The sequence below is a fragment of the Diplodia seriata genome, assembly GCF_021436955.1.
Source record: "Diplodia seriata strain FDS-637 chromosome Unknown scaffold_9, whole genome shotgun sequence".
Taxonomy (NCBI): Eukaryota; Fungi; Ascomycota; class Dothideomycetes; order Botryosphaeriales; family Botryosphaeriaceae; genus Diplodia; species Diplodia seriata.
Window position 1 is genome coordinate 2,149,810 of NW_027117316.1, and position 23,224 is coordinate 2,173,033.

Sequence of the window (23,224 nt, forward strand, 5' to 3'; positions counted from 1 at the left end):
CGGCCACGACCACCTATTCCAAAGCCACACCAACCCTGGAATCGTATTCTACACGAAATTTCAAAGAACTCGAGAAACAACGAGCAAGCTTCGAGCATGTTAACTCGGTCCTCCTTTACCAACGCGGGCGATTGGCGTTGCTGGAGCAAACACGGCTCGACGCAGACACGGCACGGCTGGTGATGCGCTCGCGCATGGTACGCGTGCCGCATCCAGAGCCATCCACGGCGCTGCGGGAGAAGTATTGGAAATCTGTGCGAGACAATGTAGGTTTTTCCTTCTCTTTCTCGCTCTCCCATTCCCCGCGCTCTTCTTGCCTCCTTCCTCCCATCTTTTATATCCACGTTCTTCCTGTTCCCTTGGCTCTACGCGGGTTTGCCCCAGGCGCGAGAAACTGGACACTTCATCTCCTCCCCTTGCTGTAAAACCGCTGATCAGGTGCCCATCAGAGGGAAGCCTACGCCGAAGCCGTGCAGCTCGAGAACGAACTCCTAGTGTCGGTCCCGCTGTGCATATCGCAGATACGGTCCCAGCTGCGCACGCCCGCGGGCGCAACGCGCGAGGAGGCGGAGGTGCGGCGCGCGCGGCTGGTCGAGCTGGCCGAGAAGTTCGAGGCCGAGCTGGAGGAGATGCGGCGGGGTGACGGCAGGCTGAAGATGCAGGAGGTGCATTGCGGCGAGCGGTACGGCTATCTGAAACTGATGATTGGCGGCGCGCGGAAGACGTATTTTATCGAGTAGGGTGGGTGTTTTGTTGGGTTGCGAAAGAAGATTGGGCCTATGGAGTTATCGCGGCACCCTACACCTACGTAAGTACTTGGGTCGCATATTTGGACCCACATGTGGGAGCTTGAAATCTTATTTGCAGCAGAATGTTCGTTTTAGCTTCCTACATAGGAGGGCTGGAAGATTGATGAGGCGCTTGTAAGGAGCAGGACCTTACTTGGTGCAGCAGTCCTCTATAAAATGGTATTCCACTTGAAAGAGAACCATGGCAACCAGGAAACGGGTGATTTGACGTCGCTCTTAACTAAGGTAGAGGTACCACATCCATCTTTCGGGAACATTAGACATCATACGTGGCATTGGATCCCCAGTTATGGGCCTGTTGTTGTAAGTTCGAATCTGGGAGGCGCGCTTGTCTTTGTTTGGACCATCTAGGCAGCGGCCCTGCTGCGGAGAGGTCCACCTGCAGGGACTTCTGCAGGGACTTCTGCCCAAGACCCTGCGGGGACTTCTGCCCAGGACCCTGCGCCCACCTCCTCGCCTTTAAGAGGCCGATCCGCCTCGACCTTTCTTCCTCATCGACGCATCCTACCGACACTCCCCGACAGTGCCACCATGGACAAACCCGCTGCGTACCTGCCCGGCCCTATGGCGCCACCACCCACCCGCGAGATGCTTCCAAACAAAACATCGGGCACCGAGACCATAAGCGTGCAGTTTCCAAGTACCATCCCAGACCCAGAGGGATTCAAAAGGCGCTTCACATCCCTACCGGCTGAAGTGAGAAACATGATCTACGACTTGGTCGCCTATGACATAATCTTACCAATACACCGAGCGCTCAAAACAGTAACTACTACGGACCCGACTCTCACCGTCATGGCAAACGCCTGCAACCACAATAGGACCGAGTTCCGAGCCAGGTGGAGGGCGAATATTCAGGGACGTTTCAAGAAGTGCATTCTTCGCTCCCTTTCTCAAGATATCAGGACCGAGTTTATAAGCCGTTTTTGGATGCGCGCTCAACTCCGTTTCTGTAGCTGCGACACCACTCGCTCCGACGGCTTCGAAACCACTTGGTTGCAGAAGAGCAAGGCCGGAAACACCTTTATCTATTCTTACCTGGACACTATCCAGTACAATGTACACTTTAAAGGCTTTAAAGATTTCGATGTAGGACAACTCAGCGAGCTTTGCGAGCAGCTGCTCTGGATCCGATTCAACGGCAACCTTATCATCACCGGAAGAAGGTTTGATGTGAAGGTCGCCATACACGTCATCGGCCTGATCGCCGCCAAGTATTACGATGGCCTTTGGATTGGCAGTTTTCCGGATTCATTCTCAAGCGAGGAGACGAGGCCCATCACCAACTGTAAGTAGGGCATAATGTCTCTTGCAAAACTAGTCCGCAAGGCCAATTCCCTTTGCAGCGCTGATCGATTTCTTCCAGACCTTGAAAAGTGCGAGCTATACAACACCAACTCAATCTCCACCCTTGCGGAGACAGGCCAACTCATGGAGCCAGATGATGCAGACATGGTCTCTCTGCCGCAGACGGTCGACTTCAGTGCGCAAGGCTACAACCGCAATTCGTATGTACCAGCCAATCTCCTTTGCTCTCGCATATTTCGCCTGACCAAAATAGGTACGACAACATCGCGTTGGACGACCAATACATGACCGAGGATGCGAAGGAGGATAGGAAGAAAAGCAGTGAATATATGGCCATCCAAGACGCCTGCGACTTTTGGGAGGAATCCGAAGACGAATCCGAAAACGAAGATCTCTACGACATTGACGACCTCGATGACTCCGAAACCTACTACGTATGGAACGGACCTGAAGAAAGCCTCTCCGGCTCTGATGAGGGTAGCCACGAGTCTTTCGAATAGCGGTAGGAAATTAAAGACAAAACCCTCTCGGTGATAGCAATCTCAGCCAGTCCAGAAAAGGCAGGCGTACATACTTGATTACTAGCACGAGGGAATACTTTTAGTGTATAGTGGGTTGAACTTGTGGTCCAGACATAAACTAAAGTCAATTCATGGGATCCATATGCCAACGGCGGTGGATGAAGAGGGAAGTGAGAGATATAGGGCCCTTAACCGACAATGGTCCGGTGCGTTGCACCTATTGTGCCCAGCTTTTGCTCGAGGGCAGAAGGGTGATCTCCTCCGTAGATTTTCGGGTCGTGGCCACAGTGTGGAAGATTATCTGGTAGGCTTCGTTTCTACATGACAAAGGTGAGGTGAGGCGGCGGTCGGCAACTTCACTTTCATGTTAGCGCGCGGGGCTGAATAGAAATGGTATCGATACTCAGCATGTATATTGATTGATGCGACGGGCTAGATGATATGGAGTTGAGTGTTTATTCCAGAGACTGATGTTAAACGTAATGCCGATTTGACATCATATTCCCCGTTTGTGCCCCGACCATAGATGGAATTTCCCTATGAAGTGGCTACCGGTTTAGTCTGTCCTACTTCCCGTCTAGCCTTTGCACTTGATAGCCACCCTCACAAACCCATCCAACATCACCGTTGTCAAATCTGCCCTAGACCTGAGCGACGGCATCACGGACCATCGAGCGAAGGGAGAAGGCAATCGACGGCCATTTGCTAAGCTTGCCCGGGGGCCAGATGGTGCTAGCAGCATCTAAGGAACGTTAGCACGCGTCCTCTTTGTTAGTCTAGGCGGGTTCATGCCGAGAAGGTCCTGGGCGTTGGTATCGCGGTAGTTCTCCCGCCAGGACATGATGTCCCCCATCAGGAGACTTTTGTCCTTCTCGCACTCGTTTATGAGCCTGTTGAGCTTGGCCTATTACTGAAGGTTACTTGATGCAACAAAGGGCAGATCCGAGAGATGGCCCCACGGACTCGATGAGTAACTATGCTTCACTTACCAGCTGTCGTAGGGCGCGGACGAAGGGGCGGATTGAGTCCTTCGGGATGCTGCTGACGGTCTTGCCCTGATTCTCAACAGTGTTGCAAAGCTGGCCCGCATGGCTTGCGCGGATGACAATGTCTTGACGGAGCTGCCGGCGTTCATCCTCGAGCAATTTGCGACGCTCCCTTTGGCTGGCTAGAAGCTCATGAGCATTCCCAGCTGCGTCGTCGTCGGCGGGCATGTCGGACAAGGAGAAGGCGCCGTCACTAGGATGAGAGCGTTTGGAGGTCTTGTCCGCAGCGCTGCTCTCGCCGGCAGCAGTGCAGAACGGATATGAAGAGGAAGAGTAATGCTGGGCGCAGACGGGCGGCTTTTCAATGTCCAGCAACCAGCGCACCTGCCCTTCCTGCACGTACTGCACGTGCAACCCCCCCAAACACTTCACCAAAAAAGACCTACCCGCCCCAGCCCTGTCTACCCCAGATCTTCCTCCATCCACACCAGCGTCGGCCGTTAATCCCACACCACCAGCGTCCCTCCACCATGTTCAAACCATTCACCGACGCCCTCATCCGCCACGCGCCAACATGGCTTACCCGCTGCCTGGGCCTGCAGCGCGGTGGCCCGTCTGGCGCTTTGGCGTCTTGAATCCGGATCGGCTCCTACTTGCCGTCGTTGGGGTTGTCTGTGCTCCGGTTCTCGTCCTTTTGCTGCGCCTCATGGCCAGCGGGCTTACCGGGAGCTCGGGCGAACTGCTCTGGTTCGCGTCCGCCTCTGATTCTGTCGTTTCCGGGATGGAGATCCTGCCGGCTATGTTCTTCGCGAGAACCATGAACTCCTTGAAAGTTACCTTTTTGGCGGCCGCGGGTATCTCCGATTCCTCTTGGTCTTCGTCGACCTCCTCAGCGCAATACACCATATGTGAAGTGTCCCTACGAGCATCCCGCGCCCGACGACGCCTCCGACCTCGCGGTCCACGGACCGTGGCTGCCGCACGGCAAGAAGCGCAAGCGGATCACCATCGATCCGGACGACCCGATCCGCGGCGTGGCGGCCACGGCGAAGAAGGACTGCAGGGAAGGCCGCCTCTTCGCCAAGCGCCTCTTGTCCCGCAACAGCAGCAGCAGCAGCAGCAGCAGCAGCAGCAACGGCCTTGTCGTCGAAGTCCCTCCCCCAGCCGACGGTGGTGGTGCTCCCTTGCCGCCGGTGCGCGTCTCCTCTCTGCGCGGCCTCCAGGAGGCCATCTGCGCTGCGCATGCCTCGTTCGTGCCGGCCGAGGGTGAGGGTGAGGAGGAGGAGGAGGCGCACGCGGCGTCTGGTTCGAACGGCGGAGGTCCGAGGAAGACCAAGAAGGAAAGGAGGGAGGACAAAAAGGCGGAGCGGAAGGCGCTCAAGAAGGCGAAGAAGAGGAACAAGGCCTTGTAAGTTCCGGCCGCGGCACCGCACCCGTTGCCGTGCTCCTTTGAAGTGAAGCCATTGATTTTTAACCTTAGCGTAGGAACAACGGCAACTAACTTGGGTGCCACGCGTCCGCCTGGCACTTGGGGAATCCAGCATACGTCTTCGGATTTGGTGGCAGATCGGGGGTTTGGGGTTACAGAGCGAGAGCGAGAGCGAGAGGGTGGTCCTGTTCGGGAAGACTGTATTCTTCGACTCTTTTGCCATTGCTATGGCCGGTTGTGGCTGCAGCCGTAACGCATGCGTAGGGAACACAGCCAATTGTTCCTTTACGATTACCAATACATCAATCTGACCAAATATCTGCGAAGTCGGTTTCGTTAATACTGCAACACTTCCTTAGTTACCATGGGGAGTTGAAAGAGCCGTCGGGATGTCAGTATCATCACTTCCACCAAACATATGCGTCCGGATGTCTACTTCGACTCTACGCCCAGTGGTCGCAGTAATGTTTGCAATAATTCAGAAAATCAGAGCATCCTGATCACCGTACTTGCATACTCGCTACATATACCCACCAACCCCGAACGCCTCATCATGCGATTTTCGTTTGATATCTCCCTCTCTCAAGCAAACTGATCGTCCCAATCCTCCTCGTCGTCATCCGGTGGAGGCGGGGCCTTCTTCTTGAGAAGGTCCTTCCGATCAAGCGGGCATGTGCTGTTCAGCTTCAACCAAGGACGAATGCAATCCAGATCGAACCGATGCGCGGCATTGCAAGGGAGTTCCACAACAAGCGGATACGGATCTGCAGCAGAGAAAACACGCCGTCAGCACCTCCCCCCAAACGCTTCGCCAGAAGACCAATCACTCACCGTCCAGGAACGGTAACCTGCAAATCGCACACTCATCGTCCTTCTTCAAGCTCTTCTTGGGGACGCGGTCCAGCTCGTCCAAGAAGCTGTCGGGCACGCCGTTGATCTCCTTGGGCGGGTTGTCGATCAGGGCCTGCAGCTGCTCGAACATGGGGTTGTCCGACTGGTCGCCGTCGTGGTCGGCGGCCATGACGACCAGGGCGTCGCGGAACATGGAGAAGAGGGCGATGACGTCGGTGGGGGTGGGCAGGGCGTGCGGGTTGTGGCGGGCGTGCGCCTCGTCGGACGTGTCGAGCTGCTCGAGCGCCGAGTAGAAGGTCGAGAGGTCCGGCCGCCGGCGCTGCTGCTCGGCGCCCGCCTTGGCCTCCTCGGGCGAGATGTTGTGTTCGACTATGCGATTGTCGCGTCAGCCCGGGAGTTCCGTGGTTGCAAAACGACTAGAGCTCCGTTCGCGGAACTGCGGCCAGAGTGGGTGGTGAAGGACTGCTGTGGATTTGGGCATTCTTCTGTGCTGGGTAGATGCGCTGATGATGGATTCTGCAGACACGCACCTTCGTAGCCTGACATTGTGAAGGATTGCGGGTTGCGCGGGGAGAAGTGGGCGGGAGATGGGCGAAGCTGTTGTTAAGAAGCTCTCCAGCTGCTGCAGGCAGCTTCGGCCGCGTCCTTCCCCGCGGTGGCGCGCGGGCACGCGAGTCGCGGTCGGCGGTTCGGCAGGCCGACACGACGTCAGCCGCTCGCACCTGGAAACGGGGCCCAAGGAAGGTACACCTTTCTGCATTCCTCGACCCACCCCCGACGACCCGTGTCCTCTCCCCCGCTCTGCATGTCGCAGCATGCCAGTCGCCCTGACCTCGGAATTGCAACGCTATGAACGGCCCCCAGGATCCTGAACAACAAGCCGAGTCCTTCCCGCCCTTCTCGCCGCCGCAGAACAGCCAGCTTCCGACGCCCGCTCTGTCTCCCAGCCAGACAGAAATCTCCGCCGCTGAGGATGGCGCTGCCTCCGGCCTAGGCATTTCCGCCGCTCCCGAAGGCGCTGTCGCGAATGGGCTCGCAAACGCGCCGGAGAAGAAGCAGGACACAAACGGGGTGGAGAGGAGAGGGAGGTCACTGTCACATCGCCATGGCTCCATGTCAATGGATGGTGCTGTTTTGACTGGCTTGGATTCCAGAACGGAACACCCGAAGCGGAAGAGCAGCGTGACTTTGCCCAACTCGCCTCGGGGTGACTCTGAGAAGGAGCGCATCCTGAAGCTTTCGCCGGCCCAGATACATGAGTTGACCTCGTCCCCAACATCTTTACCCCTGCGGCCGGTGGATGGCCCCATCGAGCCAATGCCAAAATTGGATGAAGCGCCGATGATACTTGAAAAGACTCACTCGACAAGCCACTCTCGAGAATCAACGTCTCCGCAAAAGTACACATCGCCGCCTGAATATAATGGAGAGCATCGAATGCGCAGCTTGTCAAAAACAAAGGACGTCTCGACCTACCCTGAGCCAAGCCATGCTAAGTCCTCGTCGCGGGAAACGAGGAGTAAACCCAGCATGTCGCGGACTGTTTCCACTCCAATCATGCGCCGAAAACAATCCAACAGGGGAACGCCATCCTTAGATCAGACCCAGCTAAAGTTCCGGCCAACCCCTTTGAACCTGGATGATAAGAGAGGGGACTCCAATGGCGGCCTCAAACCTTCTGCCATACAAGAGACCCCGATGCCTTCTCCAATGCCAGCGACTATTCCCTTGCCGCCATTGTCCATTCCTACCTACCTACAGCTGGAGCTTTCGTCGGATAAACCTTCTCCACTGTACATCCATCGACCCGTGAACAGTGACTTCCCTTACGAGTCATCGCGGATCAAATTCGAACGTCTCTTGAACTTCCTTATTCTACCCTTCGAGCTCGAGCAATCTCTAGGCTTTGGCGCTCTTGCCTGTCTTGACGCCTGGCTCTACACCTTTACCATCTTGCCTTTGCGCTTCCTCAAGGCTCTTTGGATCCTTGCCAAGTGGTGGGCTACGAATGCATGGAAAGAAGTCCGTGGCATTGCCACTTTCATCTACCAAGGTGTGGGCAGAGTTTGGCAGCGAAGACATGGGATGGTAGATCATCCTGCTGGTAACGGCTCAATAGACGAAGTGACGCCACGCAAATCATCTTTCTCTCAAGCTTCAGACCCTCCCTCTGGGATTTCAAGTGGGAATAGCATTCCTATCATCAAGGAGCCACCGCCGTCACGGAGGCCCCCGAAGTCTTCCATCTACCGCCATCGCAGGCTCAAGTCTGTGCCTTCCACGCTTCTTCCAAACCACAAAGCGGATATACTAAAAGGTTTGTTGGTGCTTGCAACCTGTGTCGTCCTTATGCGGTTCGATGCGAGTAAAACATACCACAACATCAGAGGCCAGGCCGCGATCAAGCTGTACGTCATTTACAACGTCCTCGAGGTATGCGACCGCCTCTTCTCCGCACTAGGTCAAGACATCCTCGAGTGCCTTCTCTCGCGAGAGACTCTGGACCGGAACGCCGACGGCAGGAGCAAAGTCATCCGACCTTTCTGGATGTTCCTTCTGGCTCTGGCGTACACTTCTATTCACTCCACTGCCCTGTTTTACCAAGTCATCACGCTCAACGTCGCCGTCAACTCGTACTCTAATGCCCTCCTCACGCTCTTGATGTCCAACCAATTCGTCGAAATTAAGGGTACCGTGTTCAAGAAGTTTGAGAAGGAAAACCTCTTCCAGCTGACCTGTGCGGACATGGTCGAGCGCTTCCAGCTATGGCTCATGTTGATGATCATCGCCTGCCGCAACATCGTAGAGGTCGGCGGCCTGAGCATCCTCGGCGACATATCAGGCTCGTCCAGCGCGGGCCTGGGCGGCAACGGCACGACGGCGCCGTTCCGCAGCACCAGCATCATCCCCAAGAGCTTCACCATCTTCCCCAAGTGGACGGGGCAGGTGCTCGGGCCGTTCCTGCTCGTGCTCGGCAGCGAGATGCTCGTCGACTGGCTCAAGCACGCATACATCACCAAGTTCAACAACACCAAGCCGGCCATCTACGGCCGCTTCCTCGACGTGCTGGCCAAGGACTACTACTCGAACGCCTTCTTCGACCAGAACCTCACCAAGCGGCTCGGGCTGCCCGTGCTCCCGCTCGCCTGCCTCTTCATCCGCGCCACCATCCAGACGTACCACATGTTCCTCGCCACCCACATGCCGCTGCCCATCGCGTCGCCCGCGACCAGCCTGTCCGTCGACAGCGGCGGGCAGGCCACGAGCTCGTCGTCGCCCGCGACGACGGCGGCCCTCGCCCACATCGACCACATCTTCCGGCGCGCCCTCGGCCGGTCGTCGTTTGGGGCGGGCGGCAACACGGCGTCGGTTCCATCATCGTACTCGTGGCAGCTCTGGTCGCTCGACGACGTCATCGCCTTCACGACCATGATCGTCGTCTTCCTCGTCGCGTACTTCGTCCTGCTGGCGTGCAAGCTGGTCCTCGGCATGGTGCTGCTGGGGTTCGCGCGCGCCCGCTACAAGGGCATGAAGGAGCGCGAGAAGATGGTGACGACGACGGACGGCCGCCGCGTCGGCGGCTGGGGCGTCGTCGAGGTCGAGGACGACAAGAAGCGCTGGATCTACGCCGACGATCCGGACGGCCTCCGCGCGCTGCGGGACCGCGAGGCTAAGGCGCGCGAGAAGGAGGGAAAGGAGGCGAGGGGCGCGGATGGGAAGTTGGAGGGGACGAGCAGGTATAGTATGGTTGCGAAGAGGATTTGGTAGTTGTAGTTGCGTGTGGTTGACGGGGGGAGGTAGTGGTGGTAGTAATGATGGGAGGTTCTTTTTTTCCTTGGATTTTTCATCGCCGCTCCTGCGGAAGTTGATGCTGTGTTGTTGTGCGGGGTTCTATGTGCATATCCGAGGTGCGATGCTACCCCGTCGCAACACTTGGTGGATGGCCCGCATACCTCCTCCGTTGCTCCATCGTAGCAACACCATGGCGTCATACCCGCCCGCCTTATCGCTCGCTTCACTTGAACGTTGTCAACTCAACGACTGTACTGCGGTGACGACGTCAGCCGCGGGGCTACATGTCAATCTTCGTCTCCGAGTACATCCATTGGCCGAAAACGACAGTGATGGAGTTTGAAAGTATATCGCGAACCAGACCTCCGTTCATGCGAATTCCTTATCTGGATAGGTAGTCCACCACGGAGGCGGGCCTGAAGATGGGCCGTCAGTGAAACGTCAAGGCCCCCTCCATGGCTCTCTCTCTTCGGCTCGTACCGAGAAGCCCTACCCTGTACGACGAAGCTCCCTACTCGAGGTTCCCTTCCCCCCTGCGGCTTGTCTCCACGCCCACCATCCAAGCTGGGAAAAGGAAGTCGACCAGTCAAAGAAGGCCACACGCGACACAACAACGACGCTCACCGGTAGACGTTCGTCATTACTGCCCAGGATGATCATTGGGCACCGCCACAGCAGGTAGCCCTCCCCTCCTCCCTCCATCCCTCCCCCCTCCCCTAGTCACTCCCGGTCGCCTCCCCGCCCCTCTTTCCTCTCCACCCAGCCTCCCCCATTTCGTCGTTCCTTCTTCCCTTGGCCCGAGGATGGGATTTCGCGCCATGCCGAACTTCCCCACCGTCGCCGCGGTAAACCGCCTCCCCTGCTACGAGGGGGGCTCCCGCCGTCCGACGGCCCGAGCAGCCCTAGTTCCCCGTGCTCTATGTAGAGATTTTCCTCTCGCCCTAGGTTGGCTTTGCCCTTCGTCAAGCGGGAAGCTTATCGAAGCTTGTTTTTTTTTTTTTTTTGCCACATGGAAATTTGCACACACACCCCCGTTACACTTGACCGGTGTTTTGGATCATCGTAACGAGATGATTTGGGGAAGCGAGCGAGCGAGCGAGGAGACGAGTGGGAGGAGGGTCGGACGGGCGTACCGTGCTTTTTTATTGGATGTAACACAATGCCCGTCGTTCGTGTGTGTTTTGAGTGGGTGATGGCATGGGCAGGGAAAGTTTTTTTTTTTTTTTCGAGATCCTTTCGATGACCGGGGGGTTTAGGGCAGTGGGATGGCATGCCTGACGATCTGGATCGAGGAGTGACGGCGGCTGATCTGAGCGCCGGGGGGAGGAAGGTTGGATGGTTTGGAAGTGTTCTGGATCGGGATGGGGGAGGGGACTTTGCTCGCTCGGAGATAGCTCGGGTGGGCGTGGCTGTCGAGTGGTGATGCTAGGAGGGAAGCTTGGGGAGATTGGGATGGGATGGGTGGGGCTGTTTGGCTTTAGTTGTTTGTGGGAAAAGGAGACGTGGTCTGAGTATGATGGTGGTGGTGGTGGTGGTGGTGGTGGGAGGAGGATCCGAGAGCGCAGGCGTGCCGGCCTGGGTGTTGACATGTTGGCCCTACCCGCCTGGACAGTCTGAGGGCGCTAACCATACCTTGGTAAGTTACAGTGTCCGTTCACAAGATGCCCGTTTGCCGTGGTACGACTGTATCTGACAATGAGCCCACAACACCTGCTGGATTCTAATTGCTACGATTATGATGAAGAATCACGTGCGGTTGCGGCCATGACTTCCTGGCCTCGAGTTATTTGCATCTACGTCATTGTTGCAACCCTACTCAACAGCCGCGCGCAAACACCCGACACCATAGGACGGAGCTCATGGTCTGCGCAGCAACCTTCAAGGCCTGGGGGCTGTGTGCTGAGGCTATGCGCGTGGTGGCACTTGATTCGCTGTCTTGTGGTAACACTGCAGGAGGCGTAGTGAGTTGCGCAGTGCAAAGTAGGCTCCCGTCAGCCGCGAAATGCGCTCCCCTCTTGAAATTCAGTCTCGCCTCTCTTCCTCCTCCTCTCTTTTTTCTTCTGTATCTTTTGTTTCCATTTTGCAGTCGTTGTCTCTCACATCATTCACTTGGATGGAGGCCGTCGGCGGCGGAGCGAGCGCGCTCGCATTCATCGGCATCGCCCTCAAATCCACCGAGGCCATCTACAAGACCATATCAGGCATCAAGGATGCCCCTGATAAGGTTGAGAGACTCTTGTCTGCGGTTGACGATCTGAGATCAATCCTAAAACAGCTTTCCGGCCTTTTCGCACCACCGGTCGCCGCTCAGGCCTTCAACGACTTCGATGCGGCGATCCAGAAGTGTAACGAAGACCTAGCCTCACTTGCCAAGAAGCTTTCGCTACTACACAAGATAGCTGGTGATGGGAAATGGAAGTCCACCTGGAAACGGATCAAGGCTGTCTTGAAGAAGGAAGATATCCAGGAGATGTGGACAACGGTGCATCACCATGTCACTGTTCTTGGTGTATACGTAGGGGTCCTTCAGAGGTAAACACTGTCTCCTCGCTAACGGTAAATTCGGCGGCTTTCATGCTTACACTACTTTAGCTTTTCTATGACTCGTCAGACGCAAAGCATTTTCGCTCTTGAGCAAGCGTTCCAAACCAACACCAACCATGTCCGCTCCAACACTCAAACCCTGGAAGCACAAGCCAGTTTGATCTCATCTTTCGATGGACGCTTCCGACTTCTTGAGAGCCATTCATCGGCTGCGCAGCAGACAGCCGAACAGGCACTGGGTGTGCTCGGCCAAAAGATCGATGCCATGCCATCGCTATCCGAGAACCAGTTCGAGGTCATCAAAAGCATGCTGAACCAGCTGTCCATCCAACAAATAGAGAGAACTGTCGTCGAGCAATGCAGCACCTCATCGCAGTCCTCTTCGGCTACTCCGGGGTCTTACCAAGATTCCGACTCCAACACTCATTCCAGTTCCAGTGCCAGCTCCACCTCCAGCTCATCCATGGCAGCGCATTCCTTTGATATCCTCTCGTCCATTACAAGACTGTGCGGACTTGTCAACGCTAAAGAGAAAACGGTTGGCTCGTCCGAAGCGGTGGAAATCATTGAAGACCTTGAAGTTCTGTTAAACACTATTCAGGACGCACCGGCCTCTGTTGCGGGAGAGAAACGCAAAAGGGATGATGAGACAGCTGTCGAGAAGTCCGACATCAAGAGAGCTAAAGGCATACTGACATCAGCCTACCACGTGAAAGTCAACAACGAAAGTAAGTTTCCGACTCATTCTGCTTCACAATAGCTTAAATGAGGCAGAACGCATTCTTCGGGCGCGAGACCCGACCCGATCCGTTGACAAGAGAACATCCAAGGCTGTGACCACGGAAGATGGCACACTGCTTTTGCGTACTCGCACCAGATCCGAGAACGATGCATCCATGGATGAGAAAATACTGGGGTTTGCCGCCAATCTGACCTTCATGTCTTCTCGTCCAGAAATCAGGATGAAGATATCCGCATGCTTTTATCAGCGAATGCTGTCAGAAGGCAGCTACCTCATCATCCCGCCGATGTTGTCCGTTCACGTCATAGTCCCAGACGACTCGGACATCTTCAAGCTGATCAAGAATGACGACCTTCGAGGAGTAGTGGAGCTTTTGGAGCAAGGGCGAGCCTCCCTCAGGGACTGCGACACGAAAGGCCGATCTTTGCTAAGTGTAAGTGACCATTGCGAGCAGAAGCATGGCCAGGCCGACTTCTATGGATTTCACCATCGAAGTGCCCTAGTATATGTGTCTAACGAATTTAGTATGCGAGTTACGCTAAATCGGCTGACATCTGTCGGTTCTTGGTGGAACGTGGCGCTGACGTTGACGCCCTGGAGGTTCTGATTAGTGATGCTTATGGAGAAGATTGGGAAACTCTCGTGTAAGGCGTTGAGAATTACCAAAACCTCTTATAATCATCAAGCTTATATGTGTACAGTCCTCCTCTTATGCAGACTGCTTGGTCGACATGCTCTGATCGCTCGTCTCATGACTGTAATCGGATACTCGTGAAAGCTGGAGCTGATCTCCAATTGCAAGGAAAAGGAGCAGGGAAACTTGGGAGAACCACTCCGTGGGTATTTTCACTTGAGACAGACAGTGTGAGTATCTACAATAGCTTGGTCTGTGCATAGCTAAAGTATACACAGAAGAACCTGCTTCCACTTTTGAATCTCAGCCACGAGTTCATAGACATCGAGCAACGCGACAATAGAGGTCCATCACCACTTTCACGTCTCCTGGATCAGCAATATTGGGCCTTTACAAGGAACATACCTAATGCTCTGGCTGGTCTCAGGTGTCTGAAGTCATTAGGTGCTGATTTCAACGCTAAAGATCCAGATGGACGGACAGCGTTACATCTTTGTGCGAGAGAGTTTCTGCGTCGCGATCACGGTATTTTACTTCTGTGGGGAGATGCCGTGGAAATCCTACGAGGACTCATTGACAATGGTGCGGCCGTAGACGCGGTCGATGCAGACAACAAAACAGCCGTAGAACAGAGCTGCTCAGTCGATTTTGGCCTTGTTTATAACTCAGACCGGTCACTCCGCCCTAAGCTATGGCGCGAAGTTCTCGAAAGCACTGGACATGATCCATCACAACATAAAGTCCTGGTAGACGCGTTCCCAGACCTACGAGCAGCTGCCAATACTTCAACCACATACCTCGACGAATCTGGGGATAGCAGCTCAGGCAATATCCTCGACTACATATGTACGGACAGCGGCAATGACCTCTGTTTCGACGAATACAGCAGCGACGACGCCGAGACCGAGGATAGCGCCTCTGGCAGTTCCGAAGCATCACTGGACCCTGATCCCAGCTCTTCCGCCGAGGCACGGACTTCCGAACCGTCTTCCCCGACTCCTGCCGCAAGAGTCCAAGCTCCGGCTGGCACCTTCTGGGACGTCATCGACTACGCCGTCGAGGAAGAGGGCAATCCATGGGCATGAGCAGGGGCAGATTGCAGGAGGGAGTCGGAGATAAGCGACGGCGTTCAGGCGCACCAGGTTGAGCTGTCGGTTTCAGTATAGGCACTGTGCACCGGGTACACAGCTATAAACGTGCTGTATCCATCTCCTATACCATAGACGAGTCCCGACTATTCTGCAGCACGGACACGCCAGCCGAGGCTCTCGTGCGTACGAAAAGTAGTGGCCGCAATTGCAGATCGCTCTCTGGCCGGAGTGTCTCGATCCCTGTTGACTGCCCTACATACGAGGGCCGCCGCTGTCACCGAATCATGTAACGTCCATTTCAGGCCCTGTTTTGTGCTACTTGGTCAATTTCGCGTCGATCAATTGAGCCTATTGAACAATTGCAAGGGGGCCCGCTATTGTTATGTCATTCGTCTTGTGGGTCGTCAAATTGAGGGGGGTGTTTTGTGGAATGCACAATCAGACTACGGCAATATTTAGAATAAAAGCGTTCTTAAAGCAAGTTATTGACTATCTAATAGTAAGCGAATAGAACAGCGACCGTACCAGCCTTCTACGGAGGTTTAAGAGTCGTTTAAAGGCCGTGGTGTTGAATTGAACGCCAGAATAAGTAGTACTAACACCCTTTGGGTAGGCACTAAACCATATATGGCGTATTGTGTTGATCAATTGACAATCCAGCCAGAAGCGCCAAGACCGGTTTGCCAGTTGCAATAAGTAACGAATACGGTAATTGATCGCTATTGATCAAGTTTATTGACGTTGCCACAAACACCCCCCCGGTTCTCAATAACCCCCTGAATTGACGCCCCACTTTGCCACAATTGACGAGTAGCACAAAACAGGGCCTCAGTCATCACGACAAGTGGAGAGCGTGACGGCACAACGGCCTGACTAAACTTCCTCAGTCCCGAAGCCGCGGCCCTTCCCGTCGGCCGTTCCCCCATAGTCGGTTCTATGTCCGTGTCGTAGCACCTCTTCCCGTCCTGTAGATCCGTCCCGTGAGGCGTGGCATCCACGAGACTGCAACAGGCCGTTTGCACCGAACCGCCATCCTTCGCCGCGGAAACAATTCCGCACTCCGCCCGCTCCCATCAAGCCGAACACCTAAATCTCGCTTTCCGTCTCGAGGACCTCATCCAGAACAGAAGGAAACGGAGACACCTCCGGCGCTATTTTGGGAGGGGGAGGCGCAGCCTCGCGTTATGATGGGGCCAATACTCCGCAACGGCATACCTAGGTGAAACCGGAAATCGACGACCATGATCGGTAATTTGCATCGACTCGGCAAAGCTGACACAGCAGTCCTCTTCGCACAGCCAATCCCGTCCGACTGATGCGGATGACGATGCCCGCATCGGACCGCAATCCTTCAGCGCGGGTACATGACCTCGACCGAGAGCACACGTGCGTCCAACGCCGCGCGCCCGGCGCTAGAGAACAACACACACACCTTGCTTCTCAACCCCCCAGAAAATTTTCGGAACTAAAAAAGGGCGGATGTGCGTGGTGGTGATCAAACAACACCATCACACTGCTAACCGCCTAGCCTGCCAGAAAACCGCCAGAAAAGGGCCGAAGCAGATCAGTAGTAGTAGTCGTAGCGAGATGGGGACAGAAGGGCGAGTATCGGACAGGCCCTCTCCCCCTTCGGCAGGAAGAAGGCAGGAAAAAGAAAAAGAAGAAAAAGAAAACGGCGGTTGGCTGGTCGGTCCCCCTTTGTTCCGTTTCGCTCGCGGCGCAGGTATGCAACAACAACATGAAAACCCGAACATTTCCATACACAAATTGTCATCATCATCACCCGTCCAATTGGAAAGAAGGGGGGAAATCGCTCTTTCTCTCCCCTCTCTCTCTCTCTCTCTCTCTCTCTCTGCATCATGGCTGCTGCGCCTCCCCGCCTCACTTTTTGGCCGCATCGTTTTCTACCTCCTGGCCTCTGTTTTCTCGTCGATCGAATATATGTATGTACGTATACCTGGAATATGCAAAGATCACTCCACCCCCGCGGCGGCTGCTGCTGCTGCTGCTGCTGAACGCCGTAACCGCCGACTTTTTCCCACAACCACCACTCACAGCTCTCACTACTCTCGCTCTCACACACACCCACACCCACACGCTTAACGCGCGGGCCAATGAGAAACCGCGCTGCTGTCACTGCTGCAGCAGCCGCCCACGTGCAAGTCCGCGATCGCGCCCGCCTGCCCGGGCCAATCGCTCTTTCCGTGATGACTGACTCCAATACAAACGGGGGACTACTTGACTTGCCGCGCCCAGCTACCGTCCGGCTATCGTAGACAAACAGCAACAACTCAAAAGTAGTAAGCCCATTGTTTAGTCGGTCGGGGGCTGGCTGCTCGTCTCGGTCGCACATCGGCGGCGGGCAAGGTTTGCGACGGAGGACGAGACAACGCCCGCGTGCCCGCGTGCCCGCAGGCCCCGTCGTCGGTCCGCGTTTCACACTGATAGGTAAAACACCCCCTGGTTTAAACGGATCTTCTGTCGATCACCCTTGCCCGCGAAGGATTGGAAAAGAGCGGGAGATGCCGCAAAAGCGCAAAATAATCGGGGACCCTGAAGAAAAAAAACCGGCGGCCAACAACAGTACATAATACCGTTAACTTACACCCACCCTGTTCTCGTCTTGAGGGAAAAGAAACCGATGCACCAGAAAAACACGCGCACACGCACCATTCGTAAATTCTCATAGGTTCCAAAGCCAGTTCTATATTCTACACCTCCTCCTCTTTCTTTGCAAAACCAAAGCGACCCTGCATCAAATGCACTCTGCCGCCGCACCAACATGATCATATCGGCGACGCGCATATCCTGTCAAAATGACGTGCCCATGCATGCGTGGTCAAGTCTATATCTCAATCCAATTGGTCCGAATTGTATAACGTATTCAAGACCTCCCTCCTAGCAAATAAGAGACAAAAAACACACCAAAACAAGAGGTTCCGCCGTCTATACTTTTGACTCCACTGTATGCCGCCCAAAAGATAGGTTGAAGGGGGGTTTTGGCCGTGTGCGTGTGGAAGGGGACGAAAAAGACAGAAGAAGGCTCGAAAGGGGAAAGAAAGAAAAACTAAAAGGCCACACCACCGTCCATCCCCCTTTCCCTTGGGAGAAAAAGGAAAAAAAGAAGACGAGAAAAGATGCCCTATCCGTTCTCCAGCTCCCCCTGTGTTGATATCTACAGCGCGAATAAAGACAAGAAAAGAGTTTGAAAAAAAACCGCTTGCGAAAGGGCCACCGGGTACACGCGATTGGTGTGAGTGGTCGAGCGAAAAGGGGGATCCAAACTAGGGAAAAGCTCCCAGAATCCTCCCTCCTAAGCTGACCGACTGCGACTCGGCATGTGTAAGAGGCCAAAGGAAACAGGAAGAACAACTTAGCAACAAGTCTAATTCGCCGTGCATCAGGACACTATGTCCCGCATGTTTGCCTTGAGCGGTCGTCGGAACGGTGCTTTTTTTTTTTTGTCGCTGATGCTGATGTGCGTCGTGTATTGGTGCTCTTTTTTGGGCGCGGTGAAGGATGCTGTGGTTGCTGAGAATTGGATGATCGAAATGACTGGACGGCGAGAGCGGCCAACAAGGGATAGGTATCATCGCATCTACAGCGTCATGGGTCATGGCGTCGTAAAGGATATCTCTCGAAACAAAACGGAAAAACAGGCCCAATGAAACTACCTAATTTAATGCTGGGGCAGGCCGTAAATAGCAAATGGTGCGGCGTCCACGAGAAAAATATCGCACAATCTTCGACCGCCAATCTCGCGTCTCGGTAAATTTTGACTAGCCTGCCAAGGCGGCCGCTGACCATTGCTCGCAGCTCGGCCGCCGCGAGGCCTCCGATCCAAACACTTTTTGCACACCGCATGCGAGACGAGCTGTCAAAGATTGATACGACTGTGGACTACCGACGGCCTGGCAGCTTGCCACGGGTGTTATAACCATGTCGGGTATTCCGCGTTCTGGTTAATCGGTTCCACAGGGGGGATCGTGAAGCCATTCACGCCCATGCCAGTGCCAAGGATATTGTACCAGTCAGGGCCCTGTGGATTGGCAGTGGCCGTTGTATCAAGCCCGGTTTGAGAAGCGTTCATGGGAGCGCTGAAATCGGCAGCAGTGAAGGCAGCGTCCGAAAACCCTGACGGCGCAGCAGCCGACGTCTGGAACATGGACTGGCTATCCAGCGCACTGGTGCCAAATACGGCCGACTGGCCCATAACGTTGCTATCTTGGGAGCTCGGCATGAAGCCAAGGTCCATGTTCTGACGCGGCTCATTTGCCGGAACCGAAGTCGGCATCGGCTGACGAACATCTTGCTGGCTGGCAGAGCTGAGGCGGTAAGATTGAGGATCCCGCATCTGGAAGGGATCGTTTATCAGCTGCCGATCGCTGACAGAGGGATCTTGCTGCATTTTGTTCAAGTCCATGTCGCCAAACAGTGCAGGTTCACCAACCTCGGATTGTGCGCCGGAAGACGAGGTGGTCATGCCCGGGACACTCTGTCGATTCGACTCGCCGCTATGAGAGACAGGCTGCAGGGAGTCGGAGAGCTTGTTCGGATCCAGGGGAAGATCGCCAGCAGACCAGGGGTACGTGTTAGACGTCATGTCCGCAGCAGCCGAAGGAATATTGTAGTCAAAATCCGGGGTAAGATCGCCGGTAGGAGACGTCGATATGCTGTCTACCCCATACTGTGGGGCAGGGGCGTACATGCCGTTCATCCAGGGATACGTGTGCACCGGCAAACTTTCCGACATGGGCAAGCCGTGGTGCTCGGGCGGCTCTCCGACCAGTTTGCTCAACGCGCTTTGCTGGCTATACGCATATTTGGTGGGATCGAAGATGGAGCAATCGTTCTCCAAGCTACCGGCAAGAGGGGTCATGGGCACGCTCTCTGCCGTGCTCTGCGGAGGGAAGTAACCGAACGCAGCGTTGTTTAAGTTCAAGCTGTCCACCGAGCGGCGGGCAGGGTCCATGGAGCGACTGTACATCTCGGCGAGATTGTCGTGAGACTTGTGGACGGTGCCACCATGCGTGGTGTGGTGCCGCGGTATCCGGTACGGAGCACCCGAGGTGTGGGCAGAGTTGTTCAAGCGGTGGCACGGCTTGTGATGTCCGTTGGCGAAGACAGTCAGCGTCGTCTCCGAGTGGGCAGTCGTGAGACGCGGCTTGGCCTTGTTGAGCTGCATGTTCTTCGTAAAGCCGGTGTCCAGCTTGAGATCCAGGTCCTTCTTCATGCCGCAGTGGCATTGCTCGCCCAGATGGCAAGCACAGCCATGCGAAGATCCGGCAAGGTTCAGGGCCGTTTCGATGTTGACGTGACCATCGTGCTCGCTTTCGCTTGCGCTGGCCGCAGCGGCGGCGGCAGCAGCCTTTTCCGCCTTGGCTTTGTCCTTCTTGGTACCGCAGTCGCAGCGGGCGTGGTGCGACTTGGTCTTGCGAGCCTTCTGACAGTGTTCACACTGCTTAACAGGACGACCCTTGGGGTTGATGTGCTTCAGTGGACGATCTGCGTGCCTGTCAGAGCTGCGTTCTTGGGAAGATGTTGGCTTGCCTAAGGCCGCCTAGCGGCGCGGCGGCGAGGTCCATGGCGGCGGCTGAGGGCTGCGATGTAAAGACACGGCGCGAGGCAGGCGGGCGTCACTCGCAGCAGTAGGAAGGTTTACCTGAGTGCGTGCACCCGCTGACACGATGGCCCTTGATGCACGATTCACAAGCGTATTTCTCGCCATTTACGATAGGCATGCTTGGAGTACGGTGCACAGGCCGGGCGGTCTGGCTGACGCTCTCGACGCTCGCGGTGGTGGGCACTGGTGCAGGCAGACGACGGGGGTCGACGGAGGCGGCCGGGAGACTGCAGCGGGCCGTCGGCGTCGCGATGGGTCGGTTGCGGTGGTCGCGCGGGCGTTTGGAGGGTGCGGCGGGGAGGGTGAGGCTGGAGAGGCCGATTGAAACGCCGCAGCAGAGTGGAGAGAGAAAAGGCGGGCGAGAGAGGGTAGAGGGGCCGAGCCGTGCACCAGATGGCGCTGGCCGAAACGCGTTCAACTCGGGGATCGAGGATGGGCCGCTCAGCACAGGTCGGAATGGGAGGGCGTCCTCGGTGTTGGTAGGTGTTTGGAGGAGGTGAGCGAAGCCGCCGCGAGGTGGGCGGGCGCACTGGTGAAAATAGGTCTGCCGCAACAGGCTAGGCCTTTCCGCTGCCTTTGCAACCTCGATCGTAACCAGCCCGTCGCTACCATTCGCTCCAGGCCTCCTGAGCGCCGGTCACGCTCCCTGCAAGACGCGCCGCCCGCACCAACCCGCCAGAGGCCAGTTGTTTTCGCCGACACAGCCACTCTTGCTGTGCAATCGGCTGCCGCCCGCGCTCGGCGGCAAAGCGTGCGAATGCCTCTTCAGGACGTGCGCGCTGCTAGCCAGAGGCGATCACGCGCTTGCTCCCAACTTCCACCGCTGCTTTGGTCGTGCGCCGACGCAGGGCAACCGACCCGGCGCCCGCCGCCAGGTGCCAGTACGGTGATGAGCCTGTCAACACACGCCCTCGCCCGCTGGGACCGCGCTCGCTCGCCAGGGCCCGCCCGCGGGAACGCGCGATGCCCTCGGCCGCCGCTGTCGATTCGACGCCGCCAGCGGTGAGCGAACCCCATATTCTTACCACAGGCGCATATACCGCGGCGCCGCCGATCGAGGAGCGAATGCGGCGGCCGCGCGGACGCTACAGGCGCGTTGGCGGGGGCGGGTTAGCCCCAGCTTGCAGTCCGGCACCCCAAAGCCTTGCAGAAGGCGCTGAAGCTGGGCCATCCCAACGGATGCGTCGCTTGCCTGGCTACGTAATGCCCGAGGGGTGCCTCTGCGCTGGCCACTACTGACGCTATCGATCGTTGCCAAGTCGCGGATCAGCGACTGTCCGCCAGGCCCGCCCGCATCCCGGCCGGCGAGGCGTCGGTCTCGAGCAACGCAGGTGCAAACAGCTGGCTTGCCCCGCCGCGAGACAGATCCGAGTTCATGACGAGAGCCAGGCACCAGATTCCCCTGTGTCGCTGCTACACCCGCGCCGGGTGCTCACCACCTCCATCTCAAATACGCCCGTCAGCCGAGGCCCGGCAAACGCGCTGCTGGCTTCAGCATCCCCTGGCTGCGGAATTCGATACCGTAGTAGCCGTCGAGCACCGGCGTCCGCAGATCCCATGATGACATGCCTCGCTCCTTCCTATTTTTGGAGACATCTCCTTTGTCTGGAGAGATCCTGCAGCATCCCTCGCGGCCTCGACGCAGGCACGGAAAGCCGCCTATTTGACCATCTCTCGCCTGTCACCCAACATGACTATGCAATCGTGCAAGCCAAGCCAGCGCATAGAGTACAGACATGTGCTCTGTCCGTTCGAGTAACGTCGAGATTTTTCCAGAGCTGATGTGGCGCATGTCTCGCTTTTGCCTATTTGCATGCAAACGACCGTGTCAATCCTTACCGAGCGCCACAGTGGGTTACATATTGTCTCAACCTTCCCATCTGTTTCCCAGGACATGTCTAACCTTCTCTACATGCATAGCTCAAGTTTACGTCCAGATGCTTCTAAGCCTATGTCTAGTTGCCGAACATTACTCCCTCGGTCGACGCAGGAGAGGGCAACGCCTCTCGCGGAACGGGGAGAGGCAGGTAAGACGTTTTCTTACCCACCGTTGGCGCCTGCCTACTTGAGACTGGTCTAAGGCCGCCGGGCCGCAAGCGTAGGATCGGAGCAACGGCCTGGGTTATTTCGACTTAAATGATCGAGTGACTCCATGAGCGGCCACTTGCTCCAGTAGCCTGCCTCCGTGCTACATGACGCCGCGAAGCGACGAGGCACAGCAGTGCGGTAGAGACGATGGCCGAGGATGTCGGGCTTCCCCGCTCGACGGCTTATGCGGTGTGAGAGCGTGATAACAGCGCGCATGCCGGAGTGAATTCGCGCAAAAACCACGCAGTGGTTCGCGGTGATTGGGGCGCATAGAAGGGCGAGGACTTGATTTCGCGCGCGACTGGTCGCGGGTAATCGACCGCGCGGTGGGCTGGGTATTCGTGGCTCACGCGGACCGACATTGCTCGTGAGCAATCAGAGCTTCACTTTAGCCATCCGCTAGCTATATCCGACACCTAAGCCCGGACTGCTGACGGTTTTCTTTCACGAAGCCACAAATTTCCCGCCGTTGCTTCTGAGTAGTTCTGTGTTCGCCATGCTTGATGGTCACATTATGTTACCTGCCTCACATGACCATGTCCTTGGCCATGGCACATCCATACGCAGCGGTCCATGGGCATTACGGCTAGTCTGCCTAGTGACGTTGTTCAAAATTTTACTCCCTCTGACAAGGTAATAGAGAATAGAGACCGGACTTGAACAGCTTCGTGGATTCCTTCAGACTGGTACGTCTTCCCAATTACTGTTGTCTCGGCACACGCGTCATTCACTTCCCTTTTTGGATGCCATCACCCTCCTTTTCCTGAGGCCCGTTGAGTTCTTTTTGTGATTGGCCAGGAGGTTG

General features: G+C 56.1%; 6 protein-coding genes across 6 annotated transcripts; 3 read left to right on the forward strand and 3 right to left on the reverse strand.

The window, feature by feature from the left end:
* Positions 1–1,604: 1,604 nt before the first annotated feature.
* SLS55_009059 (uncharacterized protein) lies at positions 1,605–2,617 on the forward strand (the record flags this gene model as incomplete). The annotated part of the gene is made up of 3 exons (XM_066780463.1): positions 1,605–2,097; positions 2,176–2,317; positions 2,371–2,617. The coding sequence occupies 3 exons, from the start codon at positions 1,605–1,607 to the stop codon at positions 2,615–2,617; spliced, it is 882 nt and encodes a 293-aa protein (XP_066629692.1).
* Positions 2,618–3,380: 763 nt separating this feature from the next.
* SLS55_009060 (uncharacterized protein) lies at positions 3,381–3,852 on the reverse strand (the record flags this gene model as incomplete). Its single annotated transcript, XM_066780464.1, has 2 exons — positions 3,381–3,542; positions 3,628–3,852. 2 exons carry the CDS (start codon positions 3,850–3,852, stop codon positions 3,381–3,383), a joined length of 387 nt encoding a protein of 128 aa, XP_066629693.1.
* Positions 3,853–5,876: 2,024 nt separating this feature from the next.
* Positions 5,877–6,451, reverse strand: SLS55_009061 (uncharacterized protein; the record flags this gene model as incomplete). The annotated part of the gene is made up of 2 exons (XM_066780465.1): positions 5,877–6,274; positions 6,436–6,451. The coding sequence occupies 2 exons, from the start codon at positions 6,449–6,451 to the stop codon at positions 5,877–5,879; spliced, it is 414 nt and encodes a 137-aa protein (XP_066629694.1).
* Positions 6,452–7,394: 943 nt separating this feature from the next.
* SLS55_009062 (uncharacterized protein) lies at positions 7,395–9,673 on the forward strand (the record flags this gene model as incomplete). The annotated part of the gene is made up of 2 exons (XM_066780466.1): positions 7,395–7,401; positions 7,503–9,673. 2 exons carry the CDS (start codon positions 7,395–7,397, stop codon positions 9,671–9,673), a joined length of 2,178 nt encoding a protein of 725 aa, XP_066629695.1.
* Positions 9,674–11,810: 2,137 nt separating this feature from the next.
* Positions 11,811–13,631, forward strand: SLS55_009063 (uncharacterized protein; the record flags this gene model as incomplete). Its single annotated transcript, XM_066780467.1, has 4 exons — positions 11,811–12,229; positions 12,290–12,969; positions 13,016–13,416; positions 13,509–13,631. 4 exons carry the CDS (start codon positions 11,811–11,813, stop codon positions 13,629–13,631), a joined length of 1,623 nt encoding a protein of 540 aa, XP_066629696.1.
* Positions 13,632–18,639: 5,008 nt separating this feature from the next.
* Positions 18,640–20,449, reverse strand: HAA1 (transcriptional activator haa1; the record flags this gene model as incomplete). Its single annotated transcript, XM_066780468.1, has 2 exons — positions 18,640–20,213; positions 20,371–20,449. The coding sequence occupies 2 exons, from the start codon at positions 20,447–20,449 to the stop codon at positions 18,640–18,642; spliced, it is 1,653 nt and encodes a 550-aa protein (XP_066629697.1).
* Positions 20,450–23,224: the final 2,775 nt, after the last annotated feature.